A 15,338-nucleotide genomic window follows, 5' to 3' on the forward strand; every position below is an offset into this window, starting at 1 on the left:
GCTTTTATTTTAATTATTTTTATGTGGTGCTGAGGATGGAATCCAGGGTCTGGACTCCCTCAGCTTTTCAGCTTATTCAACACCTTTTTTAAAATCTTTCTTTTGGTCGAAATAAGACTGGTTTGTTACTGTCTGAAGACAAGATTCGAGATGTGCCAAGGGCAGCTGAGATAGAATTGAAGTCAAGAGACAAAGAGGCCATATCCTTGGGATTACATTGTATGCATGGATGGTCCCAAGGTTGTCGGCAGGAGTAGCAGAGGAGAGAAGGAGAAAGCAAGGACTAAAGCCTTCTAGAAATGTGCTTCTCTCTCTCTCTGGAATGTTGGCTCCTTGAGAACAGAACTAAAGCTGTGAACATGGCCTTGTCCCACAGTGTTCTGGTACAGTAAAATTCTGATGCATAAGTCTAATATGTAATTTTTTTTTCCAGTGCTGGCCCTGGGCTTTACACATTCTAGGCAAGAGTTCTACCACTGAACCATACCCTGGCCCACATGTATTTTAATCTTTTTTATAGAATTATTTTTAGTTATGGATGGACACATACCTTTTTAAATTTATTTTTATGTGGTGCTAAGGATCAAACCCAGTGCCTCACACGTGCTAGGTAAGTGCTTTACCATTGAGCTACAAACCTAGCCCCTAATTTAGTCTTGATCCTTTACAGTGAGGAAACTGAGGCCTGAAGTCCCCCAGAAGTATCTGTATATTGTTGCTGCGGGGAACAAGTGTTTGGGTGTATACATCATTGAAATCCCTTCTATCTGCTCCTTACTATCCTCCGAACCCCACTCCCTCCTTCCCAGCTTGGGCATCTTGGTCTCCAATTTTGCCCCCTCAAATGCAGTCTCCACATTGAGTCTGACCATGTCCCTCCCCTGATAATGAGACCCAGCTCACCATAGGGCACCCAAAGTACCTCTGTGTCCACATCTTCCTTATCATCTCAGGCCCATGCATATCTGTTCTCAGCTTGGAAGGCCTGGGCTCACTATCCACCTGGTGGGCCCTGCCTGCCCCTCCAGTTCAAGGCAGAGGGCACCCCCCTCTTCAACAAGCTTCCTGTCTCCCTCCACCTGACTGTTCATGTCATTCCTACTGCACAAATGGAACCCAAACTATTGCCATCACATCCATTTGCTTCAGTGGATTTGAGCCCACTGGTAGCTGAAGTCAGGTCTAGGACATTTGTGTCCCTGGAGGACAGGACATTGGTGTTTGGTGCAATGAATGTGAGGGTTTTTATGTTCATGGGGACCCTCAAGTGCCACTGCCAGGGGCTGAAGTGAGGTAGTATGGAGCGTGGGCCACAGGCAAAACTGAGGGGTAGCTGGCACTTTATTGGTTAATCTGTACACTGTACACTGGGGGACACACAGGGCAGGGTGTGAATCCTTCCCAGGCTGCCTACTTTGCTCCTGCAAGCCAGAGTAGACAGGAGTTTGCCCACCCTCCTGTCCCAGGAGCACCTCTATCCTGCCCAGGTCTTCAGGGTCAGTCACAGTGAGTAGGACCCTTCCTCCGCTCTCGACCCAGCAGTGTCACCAGCTTGGCCTTGAAGCCTGCCTGACTGCCGGAGCGGCTGGTGCCACCTGCCTCATCAAGCTCCAGCTCTAGCAGTCGCCGGTACTGAGCCTCAAGGTTGCTGTCATGGGTTGGGCCGGACCAGCTCAGGTCCTCGCTATTGTGATAGATGGGGCTGGCTACGGGGCTGTGGCCGCCAGAAAGGCTCTCTTGGAGCTCAGGGCCCCCATTGGGCAGTCCAGGACTGGCCTCCAGCAGGCACACGTTCTCGTAGAGGTGTTCGATGGTGGCTGGGGGTCCACTGGCACGCTTGCACACAGAGGCGTAGAGATCGGACACCGGCTCCTCAGGCGCAGGGCCCAGTAGTAATGGTAGGCTTTGGGGCCCAGGATCGACCACAGGTGCCCTTCTGCAGGTAGGCAGATCAGCCCCTGGTGACACCTCCTGAAGCTCCCCAGGGGGGTCCAAGGAGGGAAGGGAGGTGGCGCGAGGCAGGGGGCAAGGCCTGGCAACAGCCCGTTCTGGCAGCAGTTCCCGTTGGCGGGCGATGGCAGCAGCCACAGACCCACACATGTCAGGGGCACGTGGGCTGCTAAAGGCAAAGAGGCCCTCGCCTGAGTCACAGCGGCGGCCAGCCTCAAAGGAGAACACGCCCTAGATACAGGGACATGGGTAGGGGTCAGGGGCTGAGGGGTCAGCCTGCTGACCACCTCTAGCCCTTCCCTGTAGGGACCTGCGGAAGTGGGGAAGCCACCCAGCACCTCACCTTGTCAGAGCCAAACTTGCGCAGGAAGTGGTAGGGCCAGCTGTAGAGGACCTGGGGGCTGGCAGTTCCCCTCAACTGGATGGTGTCTTGGCCCAGCACCAGGAGGTAGGGTCCCTTTAGCTGGCAGCGGACAGCAGCCTCAGTCCTCTGCACCACCACTGGAAACTCACTCGCTGTAGGCAGGCAAGAGGGTACCCTGTCAGTCCCCCAAAGATCCTGGGTGGGAGGGGCTGAGGTTGCCCCAGGGCCTCCTGTGACTCACCTCCCTGCCAGGAAGAGTAGATGGAATTTTCCTCCATGGGGATGAGGCCCCTCTTGGGCAACTCAGCTTCTCCTGGTCCTGAGGAGCACTCCCCTGTGCCCTGGGGAGTGGGCTCAAGTCAGAGGTTAGAGTCTACCTGCTTCTCTTCCCCACCCCTCCCAAGGGGTCCACACCCCTGGATTTTGCTACAAGCAAGGGCATCTGGGGCCCCAGGTGATAGTCCCAGTTGTGCCCTTGATAAACTGCCTGACTCTAGATACCCCTCTGAGGCTATTTCCCTACCTGTATGATAGGGCGGCAGTCCCCACTGGGCTCTCTCTTGAGGGTGCTGAGCTGGGGAAGGAGGAGCTGTGCTTACAGGTGTCTGACAGCTATAAATCACTGTGCAAACAAGAGGATGTCCCCCATAGCCCCTGAGCTTGGCCTTGGATTTGATTGGCTTGTAGGTGTCTCTAATAGCTTGGAGCAGTGACGGGTAAGAGCCTCAGGGGCAGCACATAAGAGCGAACCAACCAGTGGCTGTTGACCCTTCCTATCCCTCATCCCACATCTAGTTCTTTAGCAGGTCCTCATGTTCTTTTTGATTCTTGGCACCTCCACCATGACCACTTTGGCCCATGGGAGAATGGCTAGGGTCAAATGCAACTGCTTCCTCGCTTGTCTGTTTAATCCTGTTCCTTTAAAAAAGGTAAAAATGTAACAAAATACATGGAATATAAAATTCCCATTTTAGTTATTTTAAAGCACACAATGCAGTGGTTTTTATTATATTTACAAGATTGTGCAGCCATCACCACTACCTAATTCCAGAACTTTTTCATCACCCCAAATGGAAACCCTTTACTCATTAGCAGTCACTCCCCATTTCTCTCTTTCATAATTCCTGGAAACCACCAATCTACTTTCTGTCCCATAGATTGGCCTAGTCTAGACCTCTCGTGTAAATGGAATCATACAATATGTGGTCTTTGTGTCTGGCTTCTTTAATGTGTTCAATTCTCATTCCTGTTGTAGCATGTTATCAGAGCTTCATTTTTTATGGCTAAATAATATTCCATTATATGGATAGAACATGTTTTGTTTATTCATTCATCAGGGAATGGCCATTTGGGTTGTTTTTGGCAACTGTGAATAATACTGACAAGAACATCCATGTGTACATTTTGTTTGAATAGCTGTTTCAGTTCTCTTGGATATATATTGAGCAGTAGAGTTGCTGTGTCATATGATAACTTCATGACTGACTTTTTTTTTTTTGGTACCAGGAATTGAACTCAGGGGTGCTTAACCACTGAGCCACATCTCCAGTCCTTTTTATTTTTTATTTTGAGATTATCTTGCTAAGTTGCTTAGGGTGTAAGTTGCTGAGGCTGGCCTTGAACTTGAGATCCTTTAGCCTCCTGCATGTGTCACTCTGCCTGGCATCATGACTAACTTTTTGAGGAATCACCAGATATTTTGTTCTGGTCCATCAAGATCGGTTGAAAAAGCTAATCTTTACAAACATCAGTGTCTGGCTTAAATCCTCCAAAGGCTTCTCTGATTCAGACACAAATCCCAAATCCCACAGGTAGCCCAAAGTGGCTTCAGCTGGCTCCCAGTGAGCTTTCCGACCTCTCTACCTCCTGCGCTCCTCCTGATCTCTACCTTCAGCCACACCAGTCTTCTCTCTGTCCCTTTTGTGGTGAACACACCACTTTTTCTTGCCCGTGGACCTTTGCCCATACTGCCCCCTCATTCACGACACTCCTCATGTTACTGTATTTGCCTGGCCTCTCCTCCAGCCTTTGCCTGGTGGGCTTTTATTTGTTATCGAAGAATCAGGCCCACTGTCTCTTCAGAGAGGCCTTCCTTGACCATTCTGCCTAAAGTTCCTCCATTTATTCCAGTTCCATCCCAGAGTTTCACTTTCTTTAAACCGGCACGGACATCTGAGATTCCTTCTATGGGTTTCTGGGCTGTTTCCCAGCCTTGCAGTTGCTTGGCAATGCTTATCGAGTGACAGGATGTAAACTGAGAAAGGAGATAAGCAAGCACAGGGTGATGTGGTTCCCCACCAGCTGGCCTTTGGACTGCCCCGCCCGCCCGCCCCCCCCCCACACCATCCTGTACTCACCGGGAAGGCCAGCTGGCAGATGGGGTTCATCCAGGACTGGCGGTGCTGTGCAGCCAGCAGGTGGCTTCGTTCCGTAGTAGTGAGCAGGAAAGCACCAGTGTCCCGGGGACAACTCTCACCATCAGCCGGCAGCACAGACACACAGTCAGCCAAGCGGATGATCCTCCGCTCCCCCCTCCTGCCAGGCCCTGCAGATCTGTCCCCTGCTGGCCCCAAGCCACCATCCCGAATGTCCCAGCTCTCTAGCCGAGCCACGCCTGATGGGCCTCCTGCATACAGCAGAGCCCACACTTTCCGCCAGGACTTCTGTGGGAGAGAGGGTTGGGGAAGAGACTCTTAGGTGGCAGATTCTTCCTACCACTTGGCTAAGCACAAGCTACTCAGCAACTGCTCCTGTCTACCCAGTCTCGCCTCTCCCTCCCACAAGTCTTCAGGTGCTAGGGAAGGAGATCTTGCCAGGGCTGGGCCAGGCACGGGGGAAACTCTGTATTTGGGTTCAGTCAGCCCTGGGTTCAAATCCACCATGCCCTTTCCTGTGACCTCCATAGCCCCAGTGTCCTCGTCTCTCAAGAGGCTGTGAGAATGTGAGGCTGGTCTTCTACTGGACTACGTCTGTAGAGTATCTAGTGTCTTGGGCACACTGCTGTTATGTTGGTTGCCCACCTGTCACCCCCCACCCTCACATATACACACAAAGAAAGAGAAAAAAGACATTGGGGTGAAGCTGGGAGGCCTGAGCCTCATGATGGCTAGGAAGGAAACATGCAAATAACTTCTAACAAAGGAAACAGACTACTTATCTGCCTGAGCAGCAGCTGCAGCTGAGTTGTGGGGTACAGGGCCAGGCCCACGGAAGAGCTGGGGCCCAGCCCTGACTGTAGGGCGTGCCCTCCAGGGGCTCCTTCAGCTCAGCCCCTGGCCCTTTCCATGGGTAACAGTTCACTATTAGATGGGTCAGAAGGCTGCTTGGCTCTGCTTTGCCTAAAGGTTTTGATTCTTAGACCCTTCCCTCATCTTGGTGACTCCATCTCTAAAATAAGACAGGGTTTCAAAAGCCTGTTCAGCCTCAACCTTCTCAGGCAGACAACAGGACTTTATTCTGCTCCCCAATTCCTGGGTTCCAGCCGCATACCATAGGGTATGTCTGTAATCCCAGTGACTCAGGAGGCTGAGGCAGGAGGATAGTTAATCTGAGGCCAGCCTCTGAAACTTAGTGAGACCCTATCTCAAAATAAAAATAAAATAAAAAAGGGCTAGGGGTGTAGTTCAGTGGCAGAATGCCTCTGAGCTCAATTCCTAATGCTGCAAGAAAAAGAAATTCTGTTCCATCTCCCATCCTGACTCCCTTCCCAGTTTTCCCAGGTCCAGGTGGGTTATCCAGGACTGGGCAGAGGCCCCTTTCTCTGCCTACCGCTAGTCCTGGGCAGCGATCTGGCAGCCAGGGGTCCCCACCTTGCCAAACTTGACGTGCTGCTGGTAGAGAATGCCATCCTTGACGGGAGTCTCCACGGGCTCCATGGCCACGATTGGGCCCGAGGCCTTCTGTTCCGGAGACCTGAGGAGACTGGTGAAAGGCTGGAGGGGAACTCCTCACACTTCCCCTTCTGGCCACTTCCCCCTCCCTTGGTCCAGAGAGGCAGCTGCGGCGAGGGGGAGGGGAGTCGTCCTCAGTTAAGGGATTGAGGGGCAGTACATTCTTCTTCTTAGGGGTTCTGGCCAGCTCAAAGTGTCTATGTCTGCCTTCGAGAGCCTCAGGCCACCTGAGAGCAAGTGACCCCTATGCTGGCATCTGGGTCAGCTGGATATGAGCAACTGACCACAGCCTGGCTGCCCTGAGTCATGAGCTCCAATGCTTCCCCCATCGGGCCAGCTGTGCAGCTTGGGACCCGGTGCTGCACAGTCTGCTCCTAGCCTGGGACCTTCTTCTCACCAGACTGGTGAACGCCTGGCCCTCCACCAAGTCCTGGTTTGTACCATTAGGTTTGCCTGAGACTGTCTCACCCTGTCCTCTCTACTTCTGTCTGGAATATTTCTAATTTTCATTGACTCCCCATCTTCATAGCCCTTGCTTCACCTGGGCCCATCTGACTCTCCACCAACCCACACCAACTCTGCTTTTCCTCTTCCCCAGCACTCAGGGGCTTCTGTGTTCTGGCCTTCACTTCCCCTGAGCCTCATTTCCCCACAGAACAACCCCTCCAGGGAACCCCTCACCACTGTGCTGCTTGGGGCAATAGGCTGCCTCCTCCTCTTGGCGGCCTTGCCTGGTCACTAGTCTTGAGAGCACAGCAGTCCTCCTATTAGGCAGCCAGTCCTCATGGGATCCACACCCCTAACGGGCCCTAACCATGTGAGTGTGGTGGTAGGCCCCCAGTGGGCTCCCCAGGGAGGTCACATGCTCTTTTAAAGCTTTGCTTCCTGTCAGGTGCCTGGCTTTTTATTTTTGCCTTGCCTTGCTGGAGACTAGTATTGGGGTTGTGTGTGCATCAGAATTCTAGGGACAGTCCCATGTCATTCAAAGCAACCTCCAGAAAGAATGCTGTAACCAAACTGAAGAATGCTCTTTGGGGGTCACATTTGGCCAGAATAGATCTTCTAGGGCCTTCTAGTACCTGGTTCTGTGCCCACTGTAGTAGTCCAGATAGCCCTGAGCTTTAGGAGCCTCAAACACCACATCCTTTGCATTCTCATCGCAATTTCAAAAATTATGAAATCAAGGCTCAAAAATATTAAGTAACTTGTTGGAGGCCACACACAAAGCAACAAACAGGGTTGAGCAAGAACCGTCCTCCTGGGATAAGCATGTGGCCTTGCTCACGAAGTTCCTGGCAGAGGAACTGTGCAATACACAGCTACTGCTGTACTGTTCCTCCGCCCTCCTCTTGCTAGATATTAAAATCCTCATTGATCTGCTGGCAGTCTTATGATGGAGACCGACCTTTACTTGCATATGAATCTCCGGCCTTCCTGTGGGCTTTCCAGGCAGGTTTCTGCCAGGCTTGTCTGGGTTCTTGCAGCCCCCGTAGGGTGCTTGTGGCCTGATTGGCAGTCCTGTGGTATCTGCTGCCTTCTCGGTGAATGGAACTGAATGTTTCTGACAGGGAATACGCACAGGCAGGCACGGGCAAAGGGAGGAAGCAGCCTGCCAAGGGGTTCCAGAAGCCCCCAGAGCAACATAAATTGACAGGAAGAGAGAGGCTGACAGTTAAGCCAGCCAGCCAGGGGGACCAGAGGCTCAGCTGTTTCCCCTTGGCCCCCCTGTGATTCATAGTCCCCACACCTCTGAGCACCCAGGAGGGACACTGACTGGCATTTCCTTCCATAGCCAACATGAGGGTAGGTGCTGGGAGGGGGAGTAGGAGGGCTGCTGGAGGCTGGAAGGCGAGGCCTGTCCAGGATTCGGAGGGCTGAAGGCAGAGACACAGAGGCAGGGCTGGGGCTGAGAGAGGGGGCTTGTGCTTTAATGACAGCTGAAGGGAAGAACAAAAATAGTAATTTTGGGGTGGCTGGGGTACAAGGAACAGCCCAGGCCAGCTGGGCCAAGATGCTGGCTTCTTGTCCACGGGGCTGGTGTCTGTGTGCACACAGGGTGGCTGAGTCCTGGAACTGAGGCCTCTTGGAGATAAGAAGGGAAGACAGACGGCTCAGAAGTCCATGGAGCTGTGGGCCAGGTAGTCCTTGCGGCCAATGTTGCTGACCTGTTTGGTCTGCATGGCCTCAAGTTTGGGGCAGTCAGTGATCCGATGGCCCAGGCCCCCACAGAAGGCACAACCACGTTCTCCTGGAGGGATGGGGCAGGGTTAGCAAAATCACAGGGTCAGAATCCAGGCCCTGGACCTTTTCCCCTCTCCCAGTTAGGTCCCCCTAGTCCACCAATATCTAGTATGGATTTGTTTTGTGGTATTCTGCCCCCAACCCCAGAGAACTTGCGCCTGCTCAGCATTCACCTCCAATGTCCAGCATGGACTCGTCCCCAGGGTGCAGCACTTGTAGTACAGGTGGCACCTTCTGCTTGGCTTCTAGCAGCAGGGCCTTGAGATCCATCAGCACTGACTCATCTAGGGGGAAAGAAGAACCATCAAGCCCTACCCTGGGTCCCACAGTCAGAACCTGGGAAGCCACAGGTGGAGGACCTGGGGGACAGATGAGTTGGCTCTCTGACTCACCACAGGCCTTGTTAATGAAGGTCGTAGCAATGCCTGTGTTTCCTGAGCGCCCTGTGCGGCCGATTCGGTGCACTGAAAAGAGAAGGACAGAGCCTCTAGCTCACTGCACCAGGGCGGGGACCTGGCCTGGTCCTTCTGTCTACCCCACTCCCCTGGTCCCTGAAGTTCCCCACCATAGTTCTCGATTTCCTCAGGCATGTCGTAATTGATGACGTGCTGGATAGCAGGGAAGTCCAGGCCTTTGGAGGCCACATCTGTGGCCACCAGGACATCCTTCTTGCCCTCCCGGAATGCCTCAATGGCTTTGGTCCGTTCCTCCTGGTCTAGGGAGGGTCAGGCAGCAGCTATCAGAGTTACGGTGGGAGTTTTGGAAGCAGGCAGGTCAGGCAGGGGAAGGGATAGGTGAAGGGTTGCTATAGCATCAGGGTTCACACTAATGCATGCACTGTCCTGACCTTTGCCCCCATGGATGGCAACAGCCTCAACCCCCTTGAGCAGCAGATACTCATGGATGGCGTCCACATCGGCCTTCTTCTCTGCAAAGATGAGCACCTACGCAGGAAGGCCAACTCTAGTCACAGGGTGTTCCTCCAACTTTACCCCAGCATGCAGTCCCTACTACCCTCTTCCTTGTCCTGGGACTCTGGCACTAGCCTGGACTGGCTGCACTCACAGGAGGGGGGGTCTTCTGCAGGCACTCAAGCAGGTATACCATCTTGGCCTCTTCCTTCACGTATTCCACCTCCTGCCAGAAAGAGGCCAGGTCAGGTGATCTCAAGGTTAGGGTCACTGGCCACGTCCCTGCCACAGAAGGCTGGGTTTCTAATCTGAGCCAGGAGATAACCAGATGCCTCTTGCCACCAAGAGCCGGAACCCCTAAGAGCAAGGGGTTCCAATTAACATGAAGTGAACCCCTTTTTCCAATCAGTTTCACCAGATGCAGTCCTCACAGGTGAGAGACTGTTCACCAAGAATGCCGGCTCACCTGAATGACATCCAGGCTGGCGGCCCCAGCACGCCCCACATTGATGGTAACAGGCTTTACCAGGGCACTCTTGGCAAAGTTCTGAATCTTCTTTGGCATGGTAGCACTGAAGAGTAGAGTCTGCCGCTGGCCCTGAGGAAGGGTGGAGGCTGGGGCTGAAGCATGCAGGGCTGGTGGGGATGGGCCAAGATGTGTAGGGGATAGGTTCTGGGGATACTAAGCAGCTGAGACATAGCCCCCTTGAAGTAGGAGCAGAGGATGGGGCAGTGCAGAGGCTCAGGGCCCTCCATAATTGAATGTGGTATGCATGGGGCGGGGGGCAGTTCAGGAATCCCTGGAAAGGTCGGGAGAGGCACCTTGAAGTAGGAAAAGATGGTGCGGATGTCGCCCTCAAAACCCATGTCAATCATGCGGTCAGCCTCATCCAGGGCCAGGTAGCGACAGATGTCTAGGCTGACCATCTTCTTCTGTAGTAAATCCATGAGGCGTCCAGGGGTGGCCACCATCATATGTACACCACTGAGAACCAAGGAGAGACCCTGAGGTTGGGGCTACTTGCCTATCACCTACCAAGAGATGGCATCCTGCCTCTGTTCTGCTCTAGGATTTCTCTCCTGACTCTCCTCCCCTGTCCTCTCCTTGTTACTCTCCATATTCTGCCCTATACATATGGCATATAAGATGGGCCTGCAGGGGCTGGGGTTGTGGCTCAGTGGTGGAGCGCTTGCCTAGTACACGAGAGGCACTGGGTTCGATCCTCAGCACCGTATAAAAATAAAATAAAGGGCTTACGGCTTTCTTGCCAGCCCTTGGCCTGAGACACCTTCCTTCTTTTCTCAGGTCACTCTCCTAGCCCCAGGAAAGCTACACTGAAACCCTGCAGAGGCTTTACCCCAGGCTCCTGCAGCCCCCTTGGAGGCCTTGCTTGGCTCACTTTCCCAGTACTGACTTCATCTTTTCTGCGCCTGCATCTTCCCCAAGACTGAAAATGCCTCAGAAATAGGAATGGGGTCTGGCCCATCAGTGACCCCAAGGCTTGGTCCATAGCATCTGGCAACGTCTATGCGGTCTGAACTGTGTGGAAAGGGCATGCCACTCTGATCTATCCTCGATCTAGTGCCCCAGCTTCCTTGGTTGACCGCAATGAACAACCCTGACTTTTCTGGACACCCCTGATCCCTACTTCTGTGTTTTCTGCTTGAACTGCCTCTCTTCAAAATTCAATATCACCATTCCTGCAGAGCTTTCTCTAACCTCCTACCTTCAAGACGCCTAGGCCATTCCATTTGCTGTGTTCCCACAGTACCTGGCCATATGTCTCTGTCTCACCTCAATCCACCTCCCCATAAGACTTTAGGGTCCTTAAGAGTTGGGCCCCAACAGGAGACTTCTGTGAGGATCTGCAAAATGGCTAAATTAAGCTTCTCTGGGGACTTTGTGGAAGGGTGTGGGGCAGGGGTGCCTGTACGTACTGTCGGATGGTTTCCATCTGCTCTTTGACAGACATGCCCCCAATGCAGAGAGCACAGCGCAGGAGAGGTGAGCTGTCCTCCTGCAGCAGGCGGCAGTAATATTCCAGGATGCCATGGGTTTGCCGGGCCAGTTCCCGCTGTAGGCACAAAGATAAAGCTGGCACCAGGTGATCCCAGTCTCTACCCTGCCCTCCAGTCCAGCCCATCTTACCGAGGGGCAGATGATGAGTCCATAGGGCCCCTCACGCTTAGAGAAAGGCAACCGCTTCTCTTGTTCCAGACAGAACATGATGACGGGCAGTGTGAACACCAACGTCTTGCCTGACCCCGTGAAGGCAATGCCAATCATGTCCCGGCCCGAAAGACTGTAGGAGAAGATAGCCTGAGGGCCAGGTCCAGCAGGAAACAGCAACTACTTCTCCAGTCAGACACTTGGTTATTGCTTCTCCCTGTCACTGCTTTCCTCAGGGACCCCAAGTCCATGGTCCATACTCACATGGTAGGGATACCTTGGATCTGAATAGGTGTTGGGTGGAGAATGCCTTTTTTCTTTAGGCCTCGCAGGATGGCTGTGGGAAATAGCAAGTGCTTTATCAGAGTCCTAGAGTCTGTAAGATCAGCACTACCCCACAAGCTGCAAGTGATGAAACAGGCTCAGGGAGAGAAAGGAAGAGAGACTTGTCCAATGCCAACGGGCTTGCTGGAGCCAGTATTCACACCCACAGCTATCTAAACCCAATAGCAGTTTCCCAGTGAAACTCTGTTACAGAAGACAGAGAACATGTACAGTTAGGACAGTTGAAAAATAAGCCTAAGGATATCCCTTTTTAAATCTCTCCATTCTTATTGTCTGGACTCAACACTGACAATGCTGAACTCAGTGGAGGCTAAGGCACACCTCACCAAGACTCGATTAGAAAAATGTAGCATTTCCTCTCTGTTCCCAGATACCTGCAGGAAACTTCATTTCCTTAAAGCTCTTGATGGGTGGTGGGATACCATCTCCCTCCACCAGGATGTGGTACTTCTTCCGAACTCGTTCATGCCGCTCTTCAGACATGCTCAGGACGTAACGGGGTGGTGTCCAACTGTGGGTGGGTGGTAGGGTTCAACAGAGGCCTTGGAACAGCTGGGCTTGGGGTGTCACTGCTAGTCTCAGCCACACACCATCCTAAGTAAGGGCAACTGAACAGTCTGGAAAGACATACCTGGTTTTGATTGGGTCATCATATGTAATGCCCTTGGCCATCTCCTTCACTGACATCAAGGCTGAGAAAACAAACATAACTCAGGGCTGGCTCCTGTTTCCCAGAGGCCAGATCCTATGAGATATTAAATGCCTCGGGTTGCGGGGAGATGATTCAATCCACCTCCTTATTGTCCTAGCTACAACCCTACCTCGGCCTTCAGCCACACTCTCCAGAATCTTCTCTTCTTCCTTTAGTTGCTTCTCCTTGGCAGATTCCTTGCGGGCTGAGAAAAGAACCCGAAGATGTGAGACACCAAAATAAGGCACTAAGCTTCGTTTGTACCTCCTCCCTGTCCAGGCAGTGTTGCCCAATCCACCTTCAGCCTTCTCTTTGAGGTGCTGATGCTGATCCAGGAGGCTGACGTTGGACTGAGGGCCCAAAGGGATGTCGTCCTCATCTCCTCGGGGCTCACTGCTGCTGTCCTGCTGCTCTTCCTCTGCAACTCCCTTGCGTCTTCGCTGCAGCAGTTTCTGGAGCTGTGGTTCCACCAGTGTCTCTCAGAGTCAAGTTCAAAGTGGTGTGTGTGTGTGTGTGTGTGTCTGTCTCGGGGCGAGGGTAGCATGGTCCCCGGGGAGACTGCATCAGGATCCGGGCTTTTGAGTGTGGGACCTGTGCCTGGAGGCGCAGACTGCCTTACTCCTCAGGCCTGGTCGCCAGTCCTTCCTTTGCCTCGGGGCTACGCTCGCGTGTACAGAAACTTAGTTCTCAGATCGTCTCGGAACTTGGGGAAGGCCAGCGCCTCCTCCAATCCCAATGAAACCCGGTGGTCACGCCCCCATTCCTCCTCCGACCCTGATCCCTCACCAGAAGTTGTCGGCGCTGTCGCAGCGGCACATAGGGCACGTAATCCTCATCGTCCTCATCCTCATCCTCGGAGCGGCTTCCTCCTGCGGTCGCGTCGTCCGGGCGGGCGCGCTACAGATACAAGCGAATTAGACCCGAACTCCGCATCGCCCCCACCTTCACTCCCGCTCCCCACCCGCGTGGGCCCCAGCCTCGTTCCCACCTTCCGCTCGGGTTCCGACTCCTCCATCCTTTGTCGCACGCATGCGCGCCACGGCAAAACCACGCCTCATCTTTGAGCGAGATCCAATCCGATGAGAAGAAGCGGACGTCGGCGCCTAGCAACGATCTTGGAGAGCCGGATCGCGCAGAGGGACAAATTTCCTCATGAGGTGGGGGCGGGGCTGTGAGCGACTACGCCACTGTTGCCAGGGCCTAAGACATCAGGTACGACGTGTAGGACACTGGAGAATTTGGAGCATGCGCAAAGGTTCAAACCCATCCAGAAGAAGACCCCCAGTGGAGACTGATCCGGAAGGGAGAAGGGCAGCCTGCCAGGTACCTAGCCAGACCTAAAGCATGACGCCATTAGTACGCCGCGGCCAGCGAACATTAAGCCCTCTAGTGACCCGGGGCTCCCGGATCTGGCAAGCTGGGATCCTGCCACTGTCTCCGCAGGAGCAGAGTGGGGCTTGATGAATAAATGACCCCGAACACCCACAACCGCTCTGACTGGTTTCATCTGAGACCACGCAGTGAGTGGTGAGGGATAAATAAAATCCTGATGACAGTGGTTTTTAATTGAGGCCCTGTACATATGTAAATGATGATTGTTGTAAATCCTATAATAGAGATCAGAGTGACCAACTAGAAGACTTAGAGCAAACACTGGATTTGAGTTTCCAGGGAAGTGTGGGAATCTCATTGCAGGGAGTGGAAAATAGAGGCTTCCTGAGCAAGAGTACAGCAGGAGTAAAGGTCTGGTGATGTGCAAGTACATACATTCTTCAGGGAATAAAGAGATCACCATGGCTGGTGAGAGGCCGGGGTAGCCAGGGATATGGTAGGAAAAGGATACTGGGCCCCGATGATGCAGGGCAGTGACTGTTAAGTTATAAATTCAATTTCACTGGGGACTAGTAAAGAGGAATAACATGGTTTCCTTCATTCATGTTTAATAGGAGTAAATGCTGGGCACTGTTCATAGTGCTGAAGCATATAAAGGATGAACAAGACAATACACTTGGCATGTGAATGTTTTATGGATTAGTTGAGAAGACAGAAAACAAACCATGTTTGGAAAAAAGGCAGGACAAATGGCTTCTCATCTGAGATGTGGGATTAATAGGAATTTATGAAGGAAGATAATTGGGGAAGAGGGAAAGATGAGAAAAAAAATGTTGGGAATCCTACAGGTAGTAAGCCTAACTAGAGACTGCATGGCTGGGATGAGTGCTAAGCATCAGGCATCCAGGCACAAAAGACCCTGAATGACACTCACATAAGCTTTTCTCTGTAAGCAAACGGACTACTTGATCAGGTCTTGATTTTTTGGCATGATGGAGCCACATTTTGGACAGCTATGCTAATTCAACTTTAAGGCAGGAGCTTGGTGCAAGAATGGCAGGAAGAGGAACACAAATAAATATAAGAGAAAGGTTTCACAAGGAAGTGTTCACACTTCCTCAGAGACTGGAACAAATCAGGGACCAGGAATTGCTTGCCTGTGGTCAAATGCTGTTTCCCTTCTTTAGAAAACACATTCACGCATATCATGGTGGGGCTCAACCTGGGGGTGGGGAGGGGAGGTTGTGATTTCTGGTCCTGTTTATAAAGCTCCACGAGCCTTCTTGCCAGTTATAGAACTCTCCTCTAGACACAGAACACCCCACATAAGCTCAAGTTAAGAGTTGGCTTTAGTAACGAAAACTACTTTGGAGACAGGGAACTTGGACATAAATGTATGTGAGTCATTTTAGGATATACATATTTAAATCTGAATTTCCAAAAC

General features: G+C 52.4%; 2 protein-coding genes across 3 annotated transcripts; both read right to left on the reverse strand.

Annotated features, from left to right (window-relative positions):
* Positions 1–1,323: 1,323 nt before the first annotated feature.
* On the reverse strand, positions 1,324–7,015 carry Dok3 (docking protein 3). 2 transcript variants are annotated; one of them, XM_046468083.2, is made up of 7 exons: positions 6,886–7,015; positions 6,124–6,226; positions 4,672–4,977; positions 2,838–2,888; positions 2,556–2,655; positions 2,294–2,466; positions 1,324–2,181 (listed from the first exon to the last, which is right to left on the reverse strand). In XM_046468083.2, exons 2-7 carry the CDS (start codon positions 6,187–6,189, stop codon positions 1,498–1,500), a joined length of 1,380 nt encoding a protein of 459 aa, XP_046324039.1. In that variant the 5' UTR covers positions 6,190–6,226; positions 6,886–7,015; the 3' UTR covers positions 1,324–1,497. The 2 variants fall into 2 exon arrangements, with proteins under 2 accessions (XP_046324039.1, XP_046324042.1); XM_046468086.2 differs by lacking the exons at positions 2,838–2,888; positions 6,886–7,015 and having other exon boundaries at positions 6,124–6,847.
* A 1,090-nt stretch (positions 7,016–8,105) lies between these two features.
* Positions 8,106–13,626, reverse strand: Ddx41 (DEAD-box helicase 41). Its single transcript, XM_046468094.2, has 17 exons — positions 13,551–13,626; positions 13,349–13,459; positions 12,861–13,020; positions 12,693–12,767; positions 12,503–12,563; positions 12,246–12,382; positions 11,791–11,863; positions 11,506–11,659; positions 11,295–11,431; positions 10,179–10,341; positions 9,823–9,954; positions 9,511–9,582; positions 9,293–9,389; positions 9,011–9,160; positions 8,838–8,909; positions 8,619–8,729; positions 8,106–8,452 (listed from the first exon to the last, which is right to left on the reverse strand). The coding sequence occupies exons 1-17, from the start codon at positions 13,575–13,577 to the stop codon at positions 8,316–8,318; spliced, it is 1,869 nt and encodes a 622-aa protein (XP_046324050.1). The 5' UTR covers positions 13,578–13,626; the 3' UTR covers positions 8,106–8,315.
* Between the last annotated feature and the right edge of the window lie 1,712 nt (positions 13,627–15,338).

The sequence above is a fragment of the Marmota monax genome, unplaced genomic scaffold, assembly GCF_021218885.2.
Source record: "Marmota monax isolate L192 unplaced genomic scaffold, Marmota_monax_Labrador192_F-V1.1 WCK01_AAM20220418_F8-fsc00196, whole genome shotgun sequence".
Taxonomy (NCBI): domain Eukaryota; kingdom Metazoa; phylum Chordata; class Mammalia; order Rodentia; family Sciuridae; genus Marmota; species Marmota monax.